The sequence below is a fragment of the Crinia signifera genome, chromosome 5 (assembly GCF_055691185.1).
Source record: "Crinia signifera chromosome 5, ASM5569118v1, whole genome shotgun sequence".
In the NCBI taxonomy this organism is placed as follows: domain Eukaryota; kingdom Metazoa; phylum Chordata; class Amphibia; order Anura; family Myobatrachidae; genus Crinia; species Crinia signifera.
The window spans coordinates 230,726,466-230,753,272 of record NC_139221.1 but is presented as its reverse complement, the minus strand read 5'-3'; the positions used below and the strand labels follow the sequence as shown (position 1 = coordinate 230,753,272).

At 50.5% G+C, this 26,807-nt stretch overlaps 1 protein-coding gene and 1 long non-coding RNA gene across 3 annotated transcripts in view; both read left to right on the top strand.

Moving 5' to 3' along the window:
* Positions 1-8,763, top strand: part of AZI2 (5-azacytidine induced 2) — a 62,150-nt gene extending 53,387 nt beyond the window's left edge. The window contains exon 8 of one of the 2 annotated variants that reach the window (XM_083188634.1): positions 4,512-8,763. In XM_083188634.1, the coding sequence (XP_083044760.1) occupies positions 4,512-4,789 (278 nt within the window). In that variant the 3' untranslated portion in view covers positions 4,790-8,763. Of the gene's footprint in view, positions 1-4,400 lie in introns of both variants that reach the window. The other variant, XM_083188633.1, reaches the window with a different exon arrangement.
* Positions 8,764-18,516: 9,753 nt separating this feature from the next.
* On the top strand, positions 18,517-26,485 carry LOC146080923 (uncharacterized). The gene is made up of 3 exons (XR_014475032.1): positions 18,517-18,635; positions 19,266-19,373; positions 26,400-26,485. It is a non-coding gene; the product is annotated as an uncharacterized LOC146080923 (long non-coding RNA).
* The last annotated feature ends 322 nt before the right edge of the window (positions 26,486-26,807 follow it).

Here is a 26,807-nt window from a genome sequence, read left to right as displayed (position 1 = left end):
TTGTTGACCTTGTCACCATTTTGCCAGTGTGGACATGGTGCATGTCAACACCTATACAAGCAGTAATGGCACAGTGCTTTCTCAGAAAGTGTATAGTATACAGCACGCATCCACACAGGTACTTCAGACAGCATAACACAGTCCCTTCTTAGGCCTGGGAAGTGGAGTGCTCTGGGTGATTCTCTCAGATTCTGAGTCGCATGTTAACATATGGCAGTGTCGATATTCACGTAGTTGGCCATTGGTATAAGTACTGTGCATGCATCTTGATTGTTACTGTATTGACACAGGGTTATTCAGTAAGGATCTCAAAAGCAAAAGGTTTATTTAATGGACAAAACATGCTGCACTGTAGATGGGGCAGCTATAACATGCGCAGAGAGAGTTATGCTGCCCATACACTTGTGGTCGAAATCGAATGATTGCATGCAATATCTCACATCTGGCCGATAAATCGAATGATTGTATGCACAAAATGTGTACCATTCAACGCGATGCGCAGGCACGCCGGTCCAATGTCGGGTCTCAAGATCTTATGTGTTGCACATAATATTTATCGAATTGCAGGAGCAATCGCATGTGGTTTTTTAACCACATGCGATGCTCGAATGCAATCCGCTGGTGGGGGGGGGAGGGAACGCTTTTTCAGCAGCGCGGGGATGAGGAGAGTGGGCCGAAGGGACCGCTGGTGGTGTGGGAGAAGGTAGGCAGAGGGCGGTGTTGTTGCTGTAGCGCTAGAGGGCGCCAGTCAGGGGTGGCGGCAGAAGTGTTTCTCAGCCAACCAGAGGGCTGCTCAGTGTTTAAAAAATTCTGCCGCCACCGCTGACTGACCCCCGCCACCCGCTAGCGCTACATAACGCCGCCCTCTTCCAGTACCCGATGTGCTATCTCAAGATGGCATGCGACATCGGGTGCTGCAAAGGGGGCACTTTAGCACCACAAGATGCGATCTGGTTCGATGGACATCACACTGCGATGTCGCATCGAATCCGATTGAACAAGTGTATGGGCAGCATTCGATTTGGGTGTTTTTTTTTTTTTTAACTAAAATCTAAATTGCAGTGTAAAAATAAAAGGGCCAATATTTACCATTCACAGAAACACAATATCTCACCCAAATCTAACTCTCTCTGCACGTTATATTTGCCCCACCTGCAGTGCACATGGGTTTTGCCCATTTGAGAAAGATCTTGCTTTTGAGATACCTACGGAATAACCCCCACAGAATGAATTTGGAAGTGCAGATTTCAGTGGGAGGGGACCGGGGTGGTTAAGCAAGCACAGGCATGTCACTGATGGCTGCATCCAAAGACGCACACCTCTCTCACAGAAGGCCATAGTCAGATTATGAAACTTCATCTCTAGCATCTTTAGACGCAGTCTAAAGATGCTAGAGATGAATTTCCACCAGCTGCAATATTTGAAAAATACTTCATCAGCATGTGTCACAAAAGATCTGTAGAAAGACCACAGAAAGACCTGCTCTTATAACACCACTCCCTGCACATAAACATGGTATTTCTACAATTACCAAGCTAAGTATAAGGGCCTCAAGCATCAAAAAGTGGAGAGTGAGAAACCACCAGCCAATCAGCTCCTACCTGTCAAACCCAGCCTGTAACATGGCAGGTAGGAGCAGATATCAGTTCCTAACTACTATGTTACAGGCTGGGTTTGAAAAATTACAGGTAGGAGCTGATTGGCCGGTGGTTTATCACTCTCCACTTTATCACTTTTCAAGCTTAGTACATCAGGTCCTTTATCTCTTCACCAGGCGTAATATATCTGCCCCATTGCCTCCCTACACTCTCCTGTGCATCTCTGACACTCTTGGGGTGGACATCCATTAAAATAAAATTCTGCTACAGGTTGAGTAACCCTTATCCAAATGTCTGTTATCTAAATTTATTCCGAAAACCATAGTCACCAGAATGGTTGTTGTTTTTTTTTGCTAAAAACCTACTGGGGATATGATATGTAACTGTTTGATGGTATAAAATATTGTTTTATGCACAAAGTTTGTGTACTATCTCAGGCACTGAATTTGAATGCCAAGAAATAACTTTCTTGCACATATTAATGCAAAATAAAGAAATTGTATGTATTTCATGTGTTTGATGTTCTTATACAACATAAATGCTAGATACCTCATTGAAATATAAAAATATTCCAAAATCCATTATCCAAAACGCTTCTGGTCCTGAGCATTTTGGATACGGGATACTCAACCTGTATTTGTGAGAGGAATATGAGGGAGAGATAATATTATGCACTTATCTACTCAGCATTATTAGAACATTTGGTACTTGTTTCCTAGCACGGCGCCCATCACATCGTATACCATAACACTAAATAAGGTATACAATGGTATGTGATGCGATATTGTACAATAAAATATTGCATCGTATGCCATACAAAAATCGTATACGATCGCATTGTTTGTACAAGCACCCTGATGGGTCCTTACAATGTCCTCTGACCTTTTCATACCCCCACTATCCACGTTGGCATTGAGTTGATTTTAGATAGTGTGGCGAGCGAACGCGCAATACATGTAGTCCGTAATCCATGTCCCCTCGCGGGGCTCGCTACACTTTGGGCTCGGTGGAGCGCTGCGCTCGCCACACTGTCTAAAATCAACTCCACGCCGACATGTAGAGAGTGGGTATGAAAAGGTCGACGGACGCGTACTGCTGCCCTCGCCATGCTTCGGGTTGGCGTTGATCCTGGTGGTGGTGTTGACTATGGGGGGCTATTTAACATTGTAAGGACCCATCATCGCATGCCGCTATATTGCATGCGATTGTATAAGATGTAATACAATCAAAATCGGGGGCGCCGTGCTAGGAAACAAGTACCGAACTTTTCAATCCTAAAACAAAAGTACTGTGACATGAAAGCTACAACCAGCGACAGCTAAATATAATGTGAAGGAAATGTGATAGATGGCTACAAATAGCGAACTGGGTTTTGAGAATAGCAGATTTTATTCTGTTTATTTAAATACACGTATACTGTATTTTTCTACATATAAGAATATAAGCTGTTTGTGAGTCATGTTCACACAGTTTTGTGAATACGATGCACTATAATGGCAAAAAAATCACATGCTGTGTAAAGTGACTTGTAGCACACAGAGAATAGATGTATGTGCACACATCTGTACATCAGTGATTCCTAAATGTTCTTCCATCACTCTTATTGGTATTATTTCCACAGCACCCTTAGGCAAAAAAGTTTAATACGGAAAAACTGCAAAAATGAATAAACCAAATTGTGCTTACCTGTTCCTTATGCTGTGTACACACGGGGGCGATAGAGGCTGAAATCGCTGGGAATATGGTCGCTGAGCGACCATATTGCCAGTGATTGGAGTGTGCACCAGCGATAAATCGCCGGGTGCGCGCTCCCGTTTTCAGCCCCTGAATGGTCGCTGGTCGGAGGAACATGCTCCTCCGACCAGCGACATCCCCTGCCTCTTCACCCAGCAGTGTTTAAATTTTCATCTGCGACCATCTCTGGTCGCAGATGAAAATGGGACACGGGGCAATATGATTGCTGAGCAATATATTGCCAGCGATCATATTGCCCCATGTGTACGCACCTTTAGGATCAGTTGTGTGGTGGTGGATGTTTTTGTACTTCAGTATGTGTACTACATACTATATGATCATCCGCCCCAGCACTGGTTTTGCTTATCACATTGGCTATAAATAATTCGATTTACTACACCATCAAACCATTGTACCCACTTTGGGAACCTCTGATCCAGGCTTGCTTACCCACCCGGAATGGCTGGGAGGCTCCTGAAAATCTGACCCACCCTCCTTCCCCCGGGAAGGTGGGCAAGTCTCCCGCTTGCCAGCCAGAGCCCCTGCACCCCCCTTCCCCCCTGATTCTATTACCGCAAATCGCGGGTTCACAGAGAGGGGCGGGGCTAAAATGATGCGGCAGTGGCTCTCTGCTCCATTTAAGCCCTGACCTCTCTCCGCGACCCGTAAATCATTGAGTTTTATGGCATGGGTGCGGGGTTAAGTCACCCCTTATCCCAGAGAGGTGAAAAGAAAAGTAGGCAAGTATGCTCTGATCTTTATGATGTGACAATTCTGCATGGATTTACATCCTGAGCAGACAATCCTGTTATGCAATACTGTCATTGTATGATTGGTTCTCATTTATCCAGTTTGATGCTATAAGTCTAGTTTAAATGCGGTCTTGAAATTGTTGTATTTTTAATTATCAGCACATTTTTTGTGAAATAGGACTTAAACCACTGCTTCATTTTCATATGAAACCATGACTTCTGTGTAAAAAAAAAAAATAATAATCTTTTTAAAAAATATATTGTTGAGGAAATAGCACTTTCAGATACAATAATTAGTGATGCATCCTTCTTGCAGCTTCTCACGGCCCTGTACAGTGTGAAGATGACTTAGAAAAGACCAGCAGTAGATTGCGCATAACCGCTGCTGGTGTCACGTATGAAAAATTGCCCTCTGTCTCACCTAAAGGTCACCCGTTTTGTGGCGGTGCTGCCGCGCCTCAGACGCATGAAGACATGAATACATTTTATAAAAAGACTGATGGCACACAATGGACAAGTGAGAGGCCCGTTCCAGTAGGTGGAGACTGTGAAGAGACTGACTCATACCAGAAATCATCTTCTGAAGAAACTTCCTGGGTGATGCCAAGTCCTCCGAAGCCCAGTGAAACATTGTTTTGGGAAGCAAAGAATAACTCTACAGCAAACAATATGGGGCTTTATAACAATTACACTTTCAAGAGTTAGACAATGCTTTAAAAGGCTTCTATGAAATTTCCTGGCCTTTGGTGATTTTTTTTTATTTGGTTAATTTTGTATAAGTTTAATGTTATTCTTCAGGAACAATTTGACACGGATTTGACAAGCTTTTTATGTTGCTTGTACAGAAGGTTACCTGCTACCTATTGTAACTGAACTTCACATAGTGGAACTGCAGTCCAGATATGAATCCCAATACATTTATTTTGCATATTAGAAATATGACGATAGTTTCTGTGATTTCTTGTGTTGATTCATTTTTTGATTTCTTGTGTTGATTCGGTTTTAATCAAACTCAACTTCCAATTGTAGAAAGAAATGAGCACTAAAATCTAGAACTTTTTTTTTTTTTTTTTTTTTTATAAATAAAATGTCTTTCAATACATTTTCAACTTAAATTTTTATTTTTAAGGATCCATTATTTTTCCAGGAGAAATCATGTGACAAAACAAACTCCGTTTACTAATTATTTTATAGATAATATACTATACTAAAAGTTATCATAAAAAGGTATAAGTATAAAGGGCCAAAAGGCAGGGCAGTGGAGAAATACAGTACATGGATATTTAGGGAAAGTGGGCCCATTCCGCCTTTGCTTAGATCAGGGAGGGCCAAACTATGGCCCTCCAGCTGTTGTGAAACTTCAAGCCCCATCATGCCTTGCCACAGTTTTGCTATCAGGGAACGCTAAAACGATTGCGGCAAGGCATGCTGGGATGTGTCATTTCACAACAGCTGGAGGGCCACAGTTTGGACATGCCTGGCTTAGATGTTCTGTACATTTACATTTTGCAGAATATATGGTCTACAATTAGAGAGAGTAGTCCATTACAGGGTCGACCCTGGTAACACCACAGAGCAGTATCTGATTAGTGTAATGCCGCTATTCTTCTTCCATTGCAGAACAGTCAGTCCCAGCATTCCCAAAAGAGGATTACCACTGCATGTTACCATAATATATAGCTTATTTGCACAACCTGTTACTGCATTTCCTAGCTTATGTCTCCTATAGGAAAAGTAAAAGTATTTTGCTATTGATAGGAGCAATGCATTGATTAAATTTGGGTGAACTTGCCAAATTTTTGGCAAGAATATCAAGCAGGATTTTCATCTGTTGAACCAATCTGATCTGGCTGAGTACTTGATATGCAGATGTCTTCACAACCATGTTAGACATATTATACTCCAAAATACATGTCTTGTTACTGTAGTTAACAGTTCTCTCCACTACATAACGTACACTCCATTAAAGGTATTCTATTCAAGGCGCAGTGGTTTGTTTGTAGACTGGCTGCGGGATGTACAAAGATAAAAACTTGGTAAAACCCCAGTTTTCAGGGGTTTTACCACCTTTCCTAATGTATGAATCCTCGGCAACCGCATAGCACGGTAGCGCCACCCACAGAGTGTTGATACCCTATAGAAGCCTACACCCCCCCCCCCCCTCCCCCTGGTTTACCTTGCTGCAGGTCCTCCTGGGCCTGGAAGATAAACCCCCTCCTCCCCCTAGCAAGGCAGCCGGAAGATGTCCTGGCTGCAGGGGGGAGGAGGAGGCGCCGGGGACAGCCACGCTGAGCTGTCCTGGCATGAGGGGAGGAGGAGGTGCCCAGGGGGGTGACTGAGACACCACATTACTAGTATTGCGGGGGACCTCTGTCACTGCAATGCCAGCCGCATATGTTAATACATATGCGCTGGCATCGTGGCGGTTAGGCAACGATGTATATTAATACATCCCGCTCAGAATGTACTTTATTTACTAAGATGGAAGTTTTGTTGAAGATCGGATGTTGCTATGGACTACCAGTCAGCATCTACTTCTTATTTGTTTAGTATCTTCTAGAAGATAATACATAGAAACTGATTGGTTGCCCATAGCAACATCCCATCTGAAATAGAACTCCCATATTAGTAGAATAACCCCAATAATGTTCCAAAACTGCATTTCCATTGTTTGGCAGAATGTGGCAAACCAAGCATTTTTGTGCATTTCTTCACATATTGAAGTATATTCAATGCTTTTGCCCGCTGTGACAACCAGCAGTGCTGAATACTCACTGTCAGGGCGTGTGAAGGGGATCAGTTGAATACTGACCGTGCAAGCTGTTTCCGTGCCGCTAGGTTTTTGCAGCGATGTGGAAACAGCGTGTGCGGGCGCCAAAACAGCGAGGTTCGTGGGTAATGCAGCAGGCTCCCTACATTAGCCACAAGCCTCGCTGTTTGAGGAATCCTTGCCATCATCTGACAGTAAGGGTTTCCCCGGAACATTCAATAGGGTGAGAGGCCGGCGCAGGGGGTTAAACAGCAAGGGTGGCTTGTTTTAGTCGATCCCCTCCGCTTAACCCCCTCGCCGGCCGCATTGAATACGGCCCTCGTAATGTTTCATAGAAATACAGTAAATTTTGTCAGAATATATATTATAAAAAACATTGTCTGATTGCAATGGGGTATGCAGTGAATTGGGTAGACCGTGAAAAGGTCGATGTGAGTTTTTCTTAAACCGAAGTCTGGTGACTGCAGCAGTATGACAGACCGACACGAAAAATGTCAAACATGTTTCACATGTTTTACATCATTTTTCAATGTTTTGATCATGACATTCTGCTTGTCGACCAATAGTGTCAACCTATAGACTGTTGGCCTAGACACTGTGAACCAAACGATCCACACCGCCCAATCAAATATAATAATTTTACTAAAGCTTTCTAGAGCCTTTGTCGAAAATGTTTCATGCCCTTGCCCAATGGCCTTTAGTGGTGCAATAGAGATTACTATAACCTTTCCAGTGCATTTACTTGTTATCCACTCTCCCCCCAAAAAATGTAAGTGCCATTTTGGATAAATAAACACTATATAGAAGGCCCTGCCAACCTGTGGATCCCCAGCTGTTGTGAAACTACACCTCCCAGCATGACCGGCAACAGTTTTAGCATTGTCTAATTGCAAAATTGCAGCATAGCATGCTGGGACATGTAGTTAAATAATAAGTGGAAAGTCACATGTTGGCCAGGTCTGCTTTAGACCTGGGGTAGCCAACTCCAGTCCTTGAGAGCTACGAACAGTTAATGTTTTCCAGGTCTCCTCACAGAATCACAAGTGAAATAATTGCATCCACCTGTGGATCTTTTAAAATGTGTTAGTGAGTAATGAGTGCACCTGTGAGGTGAGCTGGAAAATGTGCACTGTTGGTAGCTCTTGAGGACTGAAGTTGGCTACCACTGGTTTAAGGAAATCATTACTGGCCTCTCACTTTGAGGATTTCCTTAAAACATTTGATATGGCATAGAAAATCCATCCTTGCCGTCGCCATTGAATACTGCCGATTTATAGGAATTGCTTTTTACATTTTGTAGCTACATCAAATACTGATGTTTTCTTCAGTGTAAATGAACAATATTCATAAACCATATAGTATTGTTATCTTGATATCATGTAGCTTTCCATTATCCTGCTTACATCTAGTCTGTAAATAATGGTAACAGTGAAAGATGCAGAACTTATTGTGATCAGTGAGTACGGAAGACTCGAGGGATTGCAATCTCCAGCAGAGCAATAGCACAACTCAATATGCATAAAACAAATCCTACGCACTGGGCTTTAGCTGATAGAATGAACTACCTGCCTAATAACAAAGCAGATGCAACTATTATGTGCAACTGCAAATATTCTCCTGATCGCTAATGTAGCTTATTCTTTATTTAGAATTAGTGAGCTGGCCACAATTTTGAAAAGTAATGAGAAAAGAAAAACCTTAATTGTCTGATTTAATGCTTTTTCTATAACTGCACATGTACAAAGGATATATATATATATATATATATAAATATTTTTGCTGTGTTTGTGTAAAATTGTTCTAGAAGTACATATTAGTCTGTACAGGAATTTCCAATTGTGCTGTTTAAATATGGTGTATATATTCCATGTATAATTATATTCAACTTCAGTAAAGTGTCTTAAGACTGTGTGTGCGTGGGTTATTTTTTATTATTTTTTGTGTTTTGTGAGTTCTTTGGAGAATGTATACATTCCAAAGGTGTATATACAAATGTGCCCTCATACATCATTGCTGCAGATTCACCAAACAGCCCCTCTCCGAACACCAGATCCTGTGATAAAAAGAAGCAAAATTCCCCTGAAGCTATCAGTCTTGGCATGCAAAAGGGTAAAGAAGCATTTTCAGCAAAGTCAATTTATCAAAATAGGTGTGCAAATTGGCAAGCAAACCTTTTTTTTCATCACAATGACCGGTAATGTTTACTTTTTATATAGGAAATATTGGTACTTGTGTATTTGCAGGGTGCCCACTAAGCTATTTTCTTATTGGGCTATTCTGCGTAGTGAAATTGCATGACACGAAAACATGCGATGCGATCTCACTAGTTAATTTATTCACTGCACCCTAACCACCGATTGCATCACATAGACATGTACACTGGGGGTGTTTTTGCATGCAATGCTATTTAGCACATGGGATGCATGTGATGTAATGGGATTTAGCACACCCCACTATTCACGTCACCCCGAAGCGTAGCGAGAGAACGCGTCCTCCCGACCTTTTCATACCCCCACTATCCACGTTGATTTTATAAAGTGTGGCGAGCCACCGAGCCCGAAGTGTGGTGAGCAGACGCGGATTACTTTACATGTATTCCGTGTCCCCTCGCTGCACTTCCCACACTTTATAAAATCAACTCCACGCCGATGTGGATAGTGGTGGTATGAAAAGGTCGTGGATAGTGGGGGGGTGCTAAATCCGATTGCATCACAAAAATTAACAAAGGAAAACTGCATTGCATCTCAAAATTGCATGCGATACGTACAGCACCGTAGGAAAATCGCATGTAAATTGGGCGCCCCTGCAAATACACAAGTACCGAAATATCTTTTTTGCACTTTTAGAATTTGTATAACAAATTGTGAGTGACATTGTGTGAGAGATTTTCACAATATCTGCTAAAAAATGCCAGATGTTCACACTCAATGGGTTAAGATGCATGTACACTGGGTGATCTACTGAATCAGATTGCCCTTCTGTGTGATAATAAACAATATCACCAAATGTGTATGCTATAACCTGCAAACCATGAATATTTCCATCCATGCACAGGTGACTGAGTACATTGTTGACTAGGTCCATGTTGCAGAATTCAGTATGATCCACCCCATCACTGGTCGCCGCTGGGACTATGGAATTACCCAGTGTACAGCAACCAATAAGATTATACTAATAATTTCACTGGCATTTTCCATAACAGTGGTGCTCAAACTCTGTCCTCTGAATCCCAAACCGTTGTTTTCCAGATCACCTAGCTGGTGCACAGGTGTAGTAATTACTAATTTACATCTTAAGGTAGAGCTAATTATTTTACTTCTGGAAAACATTAATTGTTTTGGATTCTGCGGACTAAAGTTGGCCATACATCTACAAATGTATTGTCTGATCTGGCTAGTTATTCCAGTTTGTTTGTCATTCAGATTATTACCTGGTCTTGGTTTGCCAGCATTTTAAAACAAATAGTCACCATTCATTTACTCTCATTCATTACCAGGTATTTGATCTTGTTGGTTGTACCAAACAATAAATCTGTAGAGGTATGGCCAGATTAAGTTTGAGAATATTTGTTCTAGAAGATAAACCAGGGAAGTGTTAATATGGTTTTTTTTCCCACTGTATACTGAATAGGGGAATTTGAATCAACACTGAATACCCCCTTATGGGTGGATGATGACTGCATATTTTCTGTTTGAATAGGCTGTTTCTGCCAAAATTAACCTAAGGACCAATTAAACTTTTTTATTTAAGGTCATTTTTTCTCGCCAGGCTAACGCATTCCGCCTGTCAACTCGTTTTGTTTTATTGTCTAAGACAGGCGAGGCAAAGAAATCTATATATTCGACTTAGACAGAAAACTAAAAAAAATGTCTAGTTCACACTGTCGAAACTAGTGTACAAAACATTAATAAATAAATATATATATATATATATATATATAGTCTGGTATTTTGTTGGTGGTATAGGAGCGCTGAAACTTGCAGGAATATGCCCAATTAACTGGACTCTTGTGTCGGTGCTAGCTTGCTCCCAGACACCCAATGTTAATTTCAATCTGCACTTGTCCTTTAAATAATTTTTGGACCGTCGCTCCCCTTCTGATATGAGCTCTTCCCAAGCACCAAGAATCTAGAAGAAATGGAGAGATAGAGGGGGGCGCCCAATAGTGCAATAACGTTTTATTTTTATTTTTTAAAAAACAAGTAAAAAATAAACACTCATTAAAAAGGACTCGTACCGAGTTTGACCTCAGCAGTGGACTGATTACCACTAGATATGTACAATCCTCACTGGCAATACTGCATTCCCATAACCATAGTCACCCCTTCAGACGGCTTCTACAGGACCTCCTGCTTCTCCGGACAGCCGGCGTCTCACGGAGTCTCAGGGTAGATGTTAAACGGCTTGCGTCTGCTCTCTGCCATGAGTTTCAGAAACAATGTAACGATGGCCACGCCCCTATGCGTTTCGTCATGGACTTCTTCAGCCCACTGACGAAGTGCAGTATTGCCAGTGAGGATTGTACATATCTAGTGGTAATCAGTCCATTGCTGAGGTCAAACTAGGTACGAGTCCTTTTTAATGAGTGTTTATTTTTTACTTGTTTTTAAAAAAATAAAAAAACGTTATTGCACAATTGGGCCCCTCCCTCTATCTCTCCATTTCATATATATATATATGACAAGATATATTACACAAGATCAAAAAGACATGTAAAAATGTACATAGAAATATAAAAATTGCAGACCATATTTAACAAGCAGAGTATAGCGGAATATAAGGCTCTACAAAGTAATGTTGTACAATACCCCACGGCAACTAACAGCCATAATATCTTATGCTGGAGACAAGTCTACCCTGCATGCTCTATCATTCTAATGGCTTAAACTTCACAGAAAGCACTGCAACCTAAGGTGTTCATTAAGCCCTCGTGGGGCCAATGTGCCCAAGCGATGAATCCAGAAGGTCTTTGGTTTCACACTGGAGTAGTTTCAATCACCACATCTAATAGACAGAGGGATATGGTCAATAAGGATATACCATAGCGATGACACAGTGTTGCCGGCCACCAAAAAGTGCTGAGCCACAGGCCGACCACTGGACCCTGAAGAAACGGATGGCGGCACATCCACTTTCCAAGGCACTTTTAATTGAATGGCGATCTAATCTGTCTTGCCTACGTAACTACGGCCACATGGGCAAGTCAGACTGACCTGCACCACGAGGTTCGTGATATCTACTATGTGTTTAATAAAGTATTTCTTGCCAGATGAGGGGTGACACACGTATAATTCCATGGTTGCATCCCAACGTAACACATCCTAGGCACTTAAAGCACCCGTTCTTACGTGATAAGAAACCATCAGTATGTACCTGACTGGGTGGTGCGCACAGATATACAGATGGGGCAGGCCTCTTCCTTGCTGGCGAATCGCCAGAACGTTAGTGCTGGCGATCCGCCAGCAGCCTGCATCACTATCTGACTGAGACGCGCGTGCGTCTCACACGCGTCTCAATCTCCGTCGGCGGTGCGACGGGAACCCTGTCCGTCTCCGCCTCAGGGAGACGGACAGGGTTAGGGGGGGGGGTGACCCAGATGGCGCTGGCGGGGGATGGCGGCTGGCGTCGCCATCCCCTGCCAAGATGGGACCTGCCCCATCTGTAACAGGGCTAACCAGTAATCAGTCATCAACGTGGACGCAACATCGCTACCAGTAAAGCCTGTTAACTTATGCCCTATTTTGGGACCTGCCGTTACAATTGGCCACCATCTCTTTGCAGTGCTGTTGTTATCACTGCTTCTATCATTAAAGTTATTCACCCATGGGAGACCAGGCACAGGTTAAAAAACCCATTGGGGATCAAGAAGATCCCTCCTTTGCATACCCATGGCTTTACTTTTGGCTGCTAGAACCAAATTTATCGCCCATTCCGCTTGCAGCATGTAGTCATTCACGTATGATGGAGCCACATTGGACCCCATTGCACAGCCCAACAGCTGCAGGTAGAACTCTCCATCATAGATTAACTCATTTTGACACATAACTATTTCAAGTAACTGCAGGATTAATTCAATTGGAGGACCACGGTAAAAAGGAATATCCTTCAGCAATTTATCAACAACGAACAAGCAATTTATCAACAACGAACAAACCATCAGCATTAGGTATCACAGACTGCTTGATGGAAATGTCAAGGCTCACTAAAAGCCGAGGTGGGGACATCACCAGCTTATACCTGATACTACGGCTTTCTTAATAATCCCGGCCATATATACTAACACATTTGACAATGCACAGTTGTATTAGTGCATCCAGATACATCACAAGGGCCTGAAATAGAGATTTTCGGCCACCCCGGCGGCTGCTTCATATTCTTATGAACCTTGGGCGAAGTGAGGCGCTATTACCCAAGGAGCCAGTGGTAGCAATTCTGTACAAACAGCTGTTGAATCAGGGGTGATTGACCAAAAGTTGTGGTGAGAATATCCTGTAATTTTGTTTTAAAAAGATTGGTCGGGTCTCCCGGTAGTTTACGGTAGACCTTGGCATCAGCAAGTTGTCGCTGTATCTCTCCCTTATATTGATCTATACACATCTATGTTTTGAATGACAATTGCCCCACCCTTACATAAATGTATATATTTGTATATATGCAGTTGGACCCGTCGTGTAGACTTTTTTCGACATTTCAAAGAACAGTTTAAGTCATGGGTCTTCAAATTGTGGCCCTCCAGATGTTATGGAACTACATGTCCCAGCATGCCCTGACAGTTTTGGCATGCTCTTATAGGAAAAAATGTGGCAATGCATGCTGGGACATGTAGTTTCACAACATCTGGAGGGCCGCAGTTTTAAGACCCATGGTTTAAGTAAACTGCGGCCCAGCCCAGCATGTCCCAGCATGCATTGGCACATTTTTTCCTATAAGAGCATGCCAAAACTGTCAGGGCTTGCTGGGACATGTAGTTCCATAACATGGAAGGAAATGGGCACTCACCAAGGTCTTATCAACATCGATTTATTATAGATCAATAGCCATATCCGACATAACGTGACTGATTGATTCGATCCAATGAAGATCTTCATTGGATCGAAACAAACTGCCTATTCCTGATGATGATCTTCATTGGATCCAAATGTCACGTTAGGTCGGATATGGCTATTGATCTATAATAAATCGATGTTGATAAGACCTTGGTGAGTGCCCATTTCCTTCCATGTTTAATATATTTATATATATATATATATATATATATTTATTTATTATAAGGGCACGGTCGTGCCCTTATATGAAGGCTGAATCCAACGAACTGATTTTTCCCATAGGGAACTTTTCGGATGGGGGCATGGTGTTTGAGGGACTGCACCTCAAAAGTGACTGGGCGTACTGAGCTGAAATTTGGCATGTACGCGTAGAATCGTATTGCACTCCCTAATTTTAGATTTTACTACTTGGCTGGACAGCTATTGCAGCTGTGCGACTGGGTAATGGAAAACACAGATAGTGGTATAGTTAAATCATTGGTAGCCCAGGGGAACTCAAGTTTTACTCCTCTACTACGTTTGTTGATGAGCAGTATATTCCAAAACGACCCACCGTTGGTAAGACAAGCATTAAAGATCTGGAGGGAAGCAAATAAGTTAGTTAAATTTTCCGATATAGAGGTTGATCACCCCTTATCAGACTATACATTTTTGAAAGAACTGAAGGCACTGCAACCAGATAGGATCTGGGGTCATTATGGGCTGAAATCCCTTAGTCAGCTTTATGAACAAGGTACCTTGAAGTCCTTTATGCAATTAGCGACAGAATTCAATCTTCCTAGACATTTTTTCTTTAGATTTTTGCAAATGAGAAGTGCACTGGAAGCCCAATTCAAGAACACAGTGGTTTGCTTCTCCGTGTCACCCATAAAGAAAGCTCTGCAAGTGGGTAATAAAAGAAAGGGTGTCTCAAGATTGTACAATTTGGTGGTGGTAGCTAAGTTCGATGACGGGTTGGTAAAGCTTAAAGAAAATGGTCGGTAGATGTAGGCCCCCTAACAGATGATGAGTGAAGAATGGCTATGACTTCAGGCCATTCTGTGACCAACTCAATAAGGGTACAGCAGGTGCAACTGTAATTTTTCCATAGATCATATCTGTCCACCACAAGGTTGGTCAATATGGGGAGCCGTACTTCGCCTTTATGCCCCAAATGCAAACAGGAACCTGGCTCATTTTGGCACTTAACCTGGGAATGTGTAGTTCTTGGGGCATTTTGGGATGAGGTGCAACAAATTTTGACAAACACGGGGATTCCCGGGTCTGTGTTGGACTGTAAATGCTGTGTGTTAAATGTATATAAGGGTAATTTAATCAATAATCACGATAAAATGTATGTATTTAATTTATGTACACTGGCAAAGCTACTGATAGCGAGGACCTGGCTCTCTAAGGAAGGACATCGTAGCTTCGATATCATTGGTTAATTTCAAGGCCATTCACGAAAGGTACATTTACTTACGTAGAAATCGTTTAAGCCACTACACTAAGATTTGGCACAGATGGCTAACGTCTAGTCACATGACTGTAGAGTTTAAGTTAAGTTAATAGGTTTAATAATATAAATAAATATATATAGTCAATATAGTAAAGAAGATATCTTTTTGTATCACTATATTCACAAAAGTTGGTACCACAAAACGGTAATTAGTACCCTTTATCAATATTAATATTACTGTATTAGGATAACGGAGCGGGTAATTTTGTTATAACACTGTTTAATTGCATGAAGTGTTGTTTTCAGGTATCCCGACATATACTATGTTTGTTCATTCCTTAGAAACCAAGTATGATAAGCCTACATAGGGACAGGAGTTTAGTTGAAACCTGGGTTGGATTTGTTATTGCCATTAAGTAGAAATGGGTCATATAAAGCGGCAATGTAGTGTAACATATGTTTGTTTGTGCCTATGTAACTGATTTTGCGGGCTGGATATTTGTTTGTCTATGCCCCCGGGTGTTCGTAAGTATGGCATATTTAGAGTAACAACAATGTCCTGTAAATAGGTGCCTTGTTGTCCATAAAATGTCTTGTGTATGTTATCATTATTACTATTAATGGCTTTATTTTTTATTTTATTTTTGTGTGTGCCTTTTTTGCCATACTGTGTTGGGCCACACCGCAATACGCAATGTGTAATATGGACACTTGTTGAACTGGACATGTCTTCTGGACATTTGCAATATTATCTAAACAGTCCATGTATCAGCAGTGATGTCGGCGGCTGTACCGCGTTCAGTGTGGATGGCCACCTGTGGCATTTTCTCTTTTAAAAAACAATAAAAAGTATTAAAATAAAAAAATAAAGAATCGTCAACCGGTGCTGCGTGCCAAATTTCAGGTCGCAATATTAAAAAATGACCAATTGGGAGCGCTCTAAACTTCCAACTGTCAGTTTTTTTCTGACACTTGAGAAATGACACTTTGTCACCCATGTTAGTCTATGAGGTTTTTTTTGGGAAGGCATAACTCAGGGTAGAGGAACAATTGAGACTTGGGGTTTGTTTTATTAGGTAGAGTGGAGTGGAGTGCCTTTTGGGGTTTAGGCTTTTCAGATAGGTACAGTTTTTTTTTTTAATCTAGTGAAATGTCCCTCCATTATAAAGATAGGAGAGCTCAACAGGTCGAGTAGAGAGGCTTCACTTGGGTGTACCAAGATGGCCGACGGAGATGCGAGGGGCTAGAAGTTTAGACCTGCTGCCGCTCAGTGCTGCCTACAGGGGTCCCGCTGCTGCAGCCCCGCAATCCCTCCAAGGGGAGAGGACCATCGGCGCACCACAGACAGGAGCTAAAAGGTTAAATTCATATTTCTGCAGTCAGCCGCCCGGCACGCGATTGCTGTGGGTGGCTGACACATAACACCCACCCCCCAACCCACAAGAATAAGTAGTGTCTAGTTCACATTGCGCCACAGACTATGGATGGGGAAGCTTTCTTGGTTTGCCTGTTTAAAACACGCAGCTCCCGGCCGCCGCGCGCATACACACACATGTGTAGTGGCTAGTGAATCGCTGTCTCGACTCAGTGACTCGAACCATCAAGCTGAATACATGATTCGAGTTAAGGTGCGTAAACACGGGGCAATATGATCGCTGGCAATATATTGCTAGCAATATATTGCTAAGTAATCATATTGCCCCATGTCCCGTTTTCATCTGCGACCAGAGATGGTCGCAGATGAAAATTTAAACACTGCTGGGTGAAGAGGCAGGGGATGTCGCTGGTCGGAGGAGCATGCTCCTCCGACCAGCGACCATTCAGGGGCTGAAAACGGGAGCGCGCACCCGGCGATTTATCGCTGGTGCACACTCCAATCACTGGCAATATGGTCGCTCAGCGACCATATTCCCAGCGATTTCAGCCCCTATCGCCCCCGTGTGTACACAGCATTAGTCACTGTGGCAAGAGCCGAGACAGCAGCAGCATTATAGCATAGTAAGCTCAGCCCCTCCTCTGAATCGTCAGGCTCTGCAGGAGAAAGGAGAGTGCAGTAACAGCTGAGTCCAAGTTAAGTCTATGCTGGGAGCCTGTCTCCCTGTGCTTGCAATTCCACACTACTCATGAGCCCAGCCACTGACTAACTTCCTGTCTGCCGGCACACAGCACACACTGAGGGACAGAGCCTCTGCAACTCCCTGAGTGTGCTGTGAGCCCTGCACTGTCTCCCTATGCCTGTAATTACATATGAGTAGTGACTCGAGAGCCGAGTCACTGCCTCAACACACTTCACTGAGCTGAGCCGTGCGGCTCAACTCATTCCAATGAATCGTCTTGCCCGTGACTAACACACACTGACATGAGCCCGTGCTGCTGCAGCGCTCATGTCACTGTGTGCATGCGTGCGGCGGCCGGGAGCTGTGTGTTTACACAGGCAAACAAACCCAGGAAGCTTCCCCTCCCATGTCTGCAGCGCCGCGGCTGCAAGTATTCTTGTGGGTGGGTGGGATGGTTTATGTGTTAGTAAGGCTGGTCCTGGGGTTGGTGGTGGGGGGACCCAGTGCTGTATGTGCTAGTGGTGCAGCGGTGGCATGAGAGCCGCAGCTGCTGCATGTCAGTGCATGGCCCCCCCTCACTGTCCCCGTGTGTCCCCCGCTCCCCCCCTCACTGCCCCCGTGTGTCCCCCACCCCCCCTCACTGTATACTCTGTGCCCGCCCATGTGTATGCTGTGCCCCCCGTGTGCATGCTGTGCCCCCCCCCCCCGTGTGCACGTTGTGCCCCCACTTGTGTACGCTGTTCCCCCCCGCGTGTACGCTGTGGCCCCCCGTGTGTACGCTGTGGCCCCCCCTCCCCCCGTGTGTACGCTGTGCCCCCCTCCCCCAGTGTGTACGCTCTGGCCCCCTCCATGTGTACGCTGTGGCCCCCGTGTGTACGCTGTGGGCCCCCCGTGTGTACGCTGTGCCCCCCCTCGTGTGTACGCTGTGCCCCCCTCGTGTGTACGGTGTGCCCCCCCGTGTGTACGCTGTGCCCCGCCCCCGTGTGTACGCTGTGCCCCCCGGTGTGTACGCTGTGCCCTCCTCCGTGTGTAGGCTGTGCCCCCCTCCGTGTGAACGCTGTGCCCTTTAATATTATTATTATTATGTTTCCTGCCCAGGCGCTGACCACCCCATGGTACCGCCGGGACTGAGGCGCATCCAAAGCCTGCGGACCAGATTCAGGCGCTTCCTTGAGTTGCCTCCGCCAGCGGGAAGACAGAAAGAAGCCACCCTGGTCATCAGAGGAGCAGCTGCACCCAGGTAAATCCATCCCCCCACTGTCCCTATGTGTACCCTGTTCCCCACCCCACTGTCCCTGTATGTAGCCAGCGCCCCCGTGTGTACGCTGTTCCCCCCCAGTGCCCCCGTGTGTACGCTGTTGCCCCCCCAGTGCCCCGTGTGTATGCTGTCCCCCCCAGTGCCCCCGTGTGTATGCTGTCCCCCCTCCAGTGCCCCCGTGTGTACGCTGTCCGCCCCCAAGTGCCCCCGTGTGTACGCTGTTCGCCCCCCCAGTGCCCCCGTGTGTACGCTTTTCGCCCCCCAGTGCCCCCGTGTATACGCCGTCTCCCCTCAGTGCCCCACGTGTGTATGCTGTCCCCATCCCGCTGCCCCCCCAGTGCCCCCGTGTGTACGCTGTGGCCTCCTCCCCCCCGTGTGTACGCTGTGGCCCCCCTCCCCCCGTGTGTACGCTGTGGGCCCCCTCCCCCGTTTCTACACTGTGGGCTCCCTCCCCCCGTGTGTACGCTGTGGGCCCCCCCGTGTGTACGCTGTGCCCCCGTGTGTACGCTGTGCCCCCCCGTGTGTACGCTGTGCCCTCCTCCGTGTGTATGCTGTGCCCCCCTCCGTGTGTAGGCTGTGCCCTTTAATATTATTATTATGTTTCCTGCCCAGTCGCTTCCACAGCCTGCGGACCAGATTCAGGCGCTTCCTTGAGTTGCCTCCGCCAGCGGGAAGGCAGAAAGAAGCCACCCTGGTCACCAGAGGAGTAGCTGCACCCAGGTAAATCCGTCCCCCCACTGTCCCTGTGTGTACCCTGTTCCCCACCCCACTGTCCCTGTATGTAGCTAGCGCCCCCGTGTGTACGCTGTCCCCCCCTCCGTGCCCCCGTGTGTACGCTGTCCCCCCCCCCAGTGCCCCCGTGTGTACGCTGTCCCCCCCCAGTGCCCCCGTGTGTACACTGTCCCCCCTCCAGTGCCCCAGTCTGTACGCTGTCCGCCCCCAAGTGCCCCCGTGTGTACGCTCTTCGCCCCCCAGTGCCCCCGTGTATACGCTATCTCCCCTCAGTGCCCCCCATGTGTGGACGCTGTCCCCATCCCACTGCCCCCGTGTGTATGCTGCCCCCCAGTGCCCCCGTGTGTATGCTGCCCCCCCAATGCCCCAGTGTGTATGCTGCCCCCCCAGTGCAAGCTGTCCCCCTCCCAGTGCCCCCCGTGTGTACGCTGTCCCCCTCTCAGTGCTCCCCGTGTGTACGCTGTGGTCCCCCCCGTGCCCCCGTGTGTACCCTGTGCCCCCCGTGTGTACGCTGTTTGCCCCCCGTGTGTACGCTGTTCGCCCCCCAGTGCCCCTGTGTGTACGCTCTTCGCCCCCCCCAGTGCCCCCTTGTGTCCCCCTCCCAGTGCCCCCCGTGTGTACGCTGTGGCCCCCCCCCAGTGCCCCCGTGTGTACGCTGTCATCCCCCCCAGTGCCCCCGTGTGTACGCTGTCCCCCCAGAGCCCCCCGTGTGTACCCTGTGCCCCACGTGTGTACGCTGTTCGCCCCCCGTGTGTACGCTGTTCGCCCCCCAGTGCCCCTGTGTGTACGCTCTTCTCCCCCCAGTGCCCCCGTGTGTACGCTGTCTCCCCCCAGTGCCCCCCGTGTGTACACTGTCGAACCTCCCCAGTGCCCCCCGTGTGTACGCTGTCCCCCTCCCAGTGCCCCCCGTGTGTACGCTATCCCCCTCCCAGTGCCCCCCATGTGTACGCTGTCCCCCTCCCAGTGCCCCCCGTGTGTACGCTGTCCCCCTCCCAGTGCCCCAGTGTGTACGCTGTCCCCCTCCCAGTGCCCCCCCCCCGTGTGAACGTTGTGGTCCCCCCCAGTACCCCCGTGTGTACGCTGTTCCCCTCCAGTGCCTCGTGTGTACGTTGTGGTCCCCCTCCCAGTGCCCCCCGTGTGTACGCTGTTCCCCTCCCAGTGCCCCCCGTGTGTACGCTGTTCCCCTCCCAGTGCCCCCCGTGTGTACGCTGTTCCCCTCCAGTGCCCCCATGTGTACGTTGTGGTCCCCCCCAGTGCCCCTGTGTGTACATTGTGGTCCCCCCCAGTGGCCCCGTGTGTACATTGTGGTCCCCCACAGTGCCCCCTTGTGTACGCTGTCATCCCCCACAGTGCCCCCGTGTGTACACTGTCATCCCCCACAGTGCACCAGTGTGTACGCTGTCATCCCCCACAGTGCCCCCTGTGTGTACACTGTCGAACCCCCCCCCCCCCCCGCTGTCCCCATCCCAATGCCCCCCGTGTATACGCTGTCCCCATCCCAGTGCCTCCCGTGTATGCTGTCCCCATCCCAGTGCCCCCGTGTGTACGCTGTCCCCCTCCCAGTGCCCCCCGTGTGTACGCTGTGCCCCTCCCAGTGCCCCCGTGTGTACACTGTTCCCCTCCCAGTGCCCCCCGCGTGTACGCTGTTCCCCTCCCAGTGCCCCCCGTGTGTACGCTGTTCCCCTCCCAGTGCCCCCCGTGTGTACGTTGTGGTCCCCCCCAGTGCCCCCATGTGTACGCTGTACCCCCCAGTGCCCCCCATGTGTACGCTGCCCCCCAGTGCCCCCTGTGTGTATGCTGCCCCCCCCAGTGCCCCCCATGTGTACACTGCCCCCCGTGTGTATGCTGTCCCCCCAGTGCCCCCTGTGTGTATGCTGTTCCCCTCCCAGTGCCCCCCGTGTGTACGCTGTTCCCCTCCAGTGCCCCCGTGTGTACGTTGTGGTCCCCCCCAGTGCCCCCGTGTGTACATTGTGGTCCCCCCCAGTGCCCCCGTGTGTACATTGTGGTCCCCCACAGTGCCCCCGTGTGTACGCTGTCATCCCCCACAGTGCCCCCGTGTGTACGCTGTCATCCCCCACAGTGCCCCCGTGTGTACGCTGTCGTCCCCCACAGTGCCCCCTGTGTGTACACTGTCGAACCCCCCCGCTGTCCCCATCCCAATGCCCCCCGTGTATACGCTGTCCCCATCCCAGTGCCTCCCGTGTACGCTGTCCCCATCCCAGTGCCCCCGTGTGTACGCTGTCCCCCTCCCAGTGCCCCCCGTGTGTACGCTATCCCCCTCCCAGTGCCCCCCATGTGTACACTGTTCCCCTCCCAGTGCCCCCCGCGTGTACGCTGTTCCCCTCCCAGTGCCCCCCGTGTGTACGCTGTTCCCCTCCCAGTGCCCCCCGTGTGTACGTTGTGGTCCCCCCCCAGTGCCCCCGTGTGTACGCTGTACCCCCCAGTGCCCCCCTTGTGTACGCTGCCCCCCAGTGCCCCCTGTGTGTATGCTGCCCCCCCCAGTGCCCCCCATGTGTACGCTGCCCCCCAGTGCCCCCTGTGTGTATGCTGCCCCCCCCAGTGCCCCCCATGTGTACACTGGCCCCTGTGTGTATGCTGTCCCCCCCAGTGCCCCCTGTGTGTATGCTGCCCTCCCCAGTGCCCCCATGTGTACACTGTTCGCCCCCCAGTGCCCACGTGTGTACGCTGTCCCCCCAGTGCCCCCCATGTGTACACTGCCCCCCTGTGTGTACGCTGTCCCCCCAGTGCCCCCCATGTGTACACTGCCCCCCTGTGTGTATGCTGTCCTCCCAGTGCCCCCCATGTGTACACTGCCCCCTGTGTGTATGCTGTTGCCTGTGTGTACGCTGTACCCCCCAGTGTGTAAGCTGTACCCCCCAGTGCCCTCCATGTGTACGCTCTTCGCCCCCCAGTGCCCCCGTGTGTACACTCTTCGCCCCCCAGTGCCTCCGTGTGTACGCTGTCTGGGCACCCACTGTACTACGGGGCGTGTGTATACGCTGTCCCTCCCCCAGTGCCCCTATGTGTACGCTGTCCCTCCCCCAGTGCCCCACGTGTGTACGCAGTCCCCCCAGTGCCCCGTGTGTGTACGCTGCCCCCCCATGTGTATGCTATCCCCCTCCCAGTGCCCCCCATGTGTAAACTGCCCCCCGTGCCCCTTGTGTGTATGCTGTTGCCCCTGTGTGTGTGTATGCTGTCCCCCCCAGTGCCCCCGTGTGTATACGCTGTCCCTCCTCCATTGCCCCCATGTGTACGCTGTCCCTCCCCATGTGTACGCTGTCCCTCCCCCAGTGCCTCCCGTGTGTACGCACTCCCCCCAGTGCCCCCTGTGTGTACGCTGCTCCCCCCCAGTGCCCCCCATGTGTACGCTGTCCCCATCCCAGTGCCCCCGTGTGTGCGCTGTACCCCCCCAGTGCCCTCATGTGTGCGCTGTACCCCCGTGTGTACGCTGCCCCCCCCGTGCCCCTGTGTGTACGCTGTCCCCCCCCAGTGCGTACGCTGTCGTCATCCCCCAGTGCACACTGTCCGCCCCCCAGTGCCCCCGTGTGTATACTGTTCGCCCCCCCAGTGCCCCCGTCCCGCTGTGTATGCTGCCCCCCCAGTGCCCCCGTGTGTATGCTACCCCCCAGAGCCCCCCGTGTGTACACTGTCCCCATCCCAGTGCCCCCCGTGTGTACGCTGTCCCCATCCCAGTGCCTCCCGTGTGTACGCTGTCCCCATCCCAGTGCCTCCCGTGTACGCTGTCCCCCTCCCAGTGCCCCCCGTGTGTACGCTGTTCCCCTCCACTGCCCTGTGTATATGTTGTGGTCCCCCCCCCAGTGCCCCCATGTGTACGCTGTCATCCCCCCAGTGCCCCCATGTGTACGCTGTCCCTCCCCCAGTGCCCCCTGTGTGTACGCAGTCCCCCCAGTGTGTACACTGTCCCCCCCAGTGCTCCCCGTGTGTACGCTTCCCCCCAGTCCCCCCATGTGTAAGCTCTGCCCCCGTGTGTACGCTGTTCCCCTCCAGTGCCCCCGTGTGTACGTTGTGGTCCCCCCCAGTGCCCCCGTGTGTACATTGTGGTCCCCCCCAGTGCCCCCGTGTGTACATTGTGGTCCCCCACAGTGCCCCCGTGTGTACGCTGTCATCCCCCACAGTGCCCCCGTGTGTACGCTGTCATCCCCCACAGTGCCTCCGTGTGTACGCTGTCGTCCCCCACAGTGCCCCCTGTGTGTACACTGTCGAACCCCCCCGCTGTCCCCATCCCAATGCCCCCCGTGTATACGCTGTCCCCATCCCAGTGCCTCCCGTGTACGCTGTCCCCATCCCAGTGCCCCCGTGTGTACGCTGTCCCCCTCCCAGTGCCCCCCGTGTGTACGCTATCCCCCTCCCAGTGCCCCCCATGTGTACACTGTTCCCCTCCCAGTGCCCCCCGCGTGTACGCTGTTCCCCTCCCAGTGCCCCCCGTGTGTACGCTGTTCCCCTCCCAGTGCCCCCCGTGTGTACGTTGTGGTCCCCCCCCAGTGCCCCCGTGTGTACGCTGTACCCCCCAGTGCCCCCCTTGTGTACGCTGCCCCCCAGTGCCCCCTGTGTGTATGCTGCCCCCCCCAGTGCCCCCCATGTGTACGCTGCCCCCCAGTGCCCCCTGTGTGTATGCTGCCCCCCCCAGTGCCCCCCATGTGTACACTGGCCCCTGTGTGTATGCTGTCCCCCCCAGTGCCCCCTGTGTGTATGCTGCCCTCCCCAGTGCCCCCATGTGTACACTGTTCGCCCCCCAGTGCCCACGTGTGTACGCTGTCCCCCCAGTGCCCCCCATGTGTACACTGCCCCCCTGTGTGTACGCTGTCCCCCCAGTGCCCCCCATGTGTACACTGCCCCCCTGTGTGTATGCTGTCCTCCCAGTGCCCCCCATGTGTACACTGCCCCCTGTGTGTATGCTGTTGCCTGTGTGTACGCTGTACCCCCCAGTGTGTAAGCTGTACCCCCCAGTGCCCCCCATGTGTACGCTCTTCGCCCCCCAGTGCCCCCGTGTGTACACTCTTCGCCCCCCAGTGCCTCCGTGTGTACGCTGTCTGGGCACCCACTGTACTACGGGGCGTGTGTATACGCTGTCCCTCCCCCAGTGCCCCTATGTGTACGCTGTCCCTCCCCCAGTGCCCCACGTGTGTACGCAGTCCCCCCAGTGCCCCGTGTGTGTACGCTGCCCCCCCATGTGTATGCTATCCCCCTCCCAGTGCCCCCCATGTGTAAACTGCCCCCCGTGCCCCTTGTGTGTATGCTGTTGCCCCTGTGTGTGTGTATGCTGTCCCCCCCAGTGCCCCCGTGTGTATACGCTGTCCCTCCTCCATTGCCCCCATGTGTACGCTGTCCCTCCCCATGTGTACGCTGTCCCTCCCCCAGTGCCTCCCGTGTGTACGCACTCCCTCCAGTGCCCCCTGTGTGTACGCTGCTCCCCCCCAGTGCCCCCCATGTGTACGCTGTCCCCATCCCAGTGCCCCCGTGTGTGCGCTGTACCCCCCCAGTGCCCTCATGTGTGCGCTGTACCCCCGTGTGTACGCTGCCCCCCCGTGCCCCTGTGTGTACGCTGTCCCCCCCCAGTGCGTACGCTGTCGTCATCCCCCAGTGCACACTGTCCGCCCCCCAGTGCCCCCGTGTGTATACTGTTCGCCCCCCCAGTGCCCCCGTCCCGCTGTGTATGCTGCCCCCCCAGTGCCCCCGTGTGTATGCTACCCCCCAGTGCCCCCATGTATATGCTGTCCCCCCAGAGCCCCCCGTGTGTACACTGTCCCCATCCCAGTGCCCCCCGTGTGTACGCTGTCCCCATCCCAGTGCCTCCCGTGTGTACGCTGTCCCCATCCCAGTGCCTCCCGTGTACGCTGTCCCCCTCCCAGTGCCCCCCGTGTGTACGCTGTTCCCCTCCACTGCCCTGTGTATATGTTGTGGTCCCCCCCCCAGTGCCCCCATGTGTACGCTGTCCCTCCCCCAGTGCCCCCTGTGTGTACGCAGTCCCCCCAGTGTGTACACTGTCCCCCCCAGTGCTCCCCGTGTGTACGCTTCCCCCCAGTCCCCCCATGTGTAAGCTCTGCCCCCGTGTGTACGCTGACTCCCCTCAGCGCACACCGTGTGTACGCTGTCCACCCTCAGTGCCTTCCCCCCGTGTGTACGCGTTGCCTCCCATGTGTACGTTGTGCCTCCTTAGTGCACCCCCCGTGTGTATGCTGACCCCCTCAGTGCCCCGGTGTGTACGCTGTCCCCCTCAATGCCCCCCGTGTGTACGCTGTCTCCCCTCAGTGCCCCCCCGTGTGTACGCTGTCTCCCCTCAGTGCCCCCCGTGTGTACGCTGTCTCCCCTCAGTGCCCCCTGTGAGTACGCTGTCCCTCCTCAGTGCCCACCGTGTGTACGCTGTCTCTCCTCAGTGCCCCCCCGCGTGTACGCTGTTTCCCCTCATTGCCCACCGCGTGTACGCTGTCCCTCCTCAGTGCCCACCGTGTGTACACTGTCCCCCCTCAGTGCCCACCGTGTGTACGCTGTGCCCCTCCTGTGTGTACGCAGTGCCTCATTGCCTCCCATGTGTACGCTGTCTCCCCTCAGTGCCCCCCGTGTGTACGCTGTCTCCCCTCATTGCCCCCCGTGTGTGCGCTGTCCACCCTCATTGCCCCCAGTGTGTATGCTGTCCACCCTCATTGCCCCCCGTGTGTACGCTGTCCACCCTCATTGCCCCCCGTGTGTACGCTGTCCCCCCTCAGTGCCCACTGTGTGTACGTTGTCCCCCCTCAGTGCCCCCCGTGTGTACGCTGTGCCCCCCGTTTGTACGCAGTGCCTCATTGCCTCTTGTGTGTACGCTGTCCCCCCTCAGTGCCTCCCATGTGTAAGCTATCGCCCCTCAGTGCTCCTCCCCCGTGTGTACGCTGTGCCCCCCGTGTGTACTGCCCCCTGTGTGTAAGCTGTGCCCCCCCTTCGTGTGTACGCTGTGCCCCCCCATGTGTACACATTATTATTGTTATTGTAGTAATTATTATTATATTTCCTGCCCAGACTCTGTCCTCCCCATGCTGCCGCCGGGACTTGTCGGGACCAGGTTCAGCCACGTGTGTACGCTGTTCCCCTCCAGTGCCTCGTGTGTACGTTGTGGTCCCCCTCCCAGTGCCCCCCGTGTGTACGCTGTTCCCCTCCCAGTGCCCCCCGTGTGTACGCTGTTCCCCTCCAGTGCCCCCATGTGTACGTTGTGGTCCCCCCCAGTGCCCCTGTGTGTACATTGTGGTCCCCCCCAGTGCCCCCGTGTGTACATTGTGGTCCCCCCCAGTGCCCCCGTGTGTACATTGTGGTCCCCCACAGTGCCCCCTTGTGTACGCTGTCATCCCCCACAGTGCCCCCGTGTGTACACTGTCATCCCCCACAGTGCACCAGTGTGTACGCTGTCATCCCCCACAGTGCCCCCTGTGT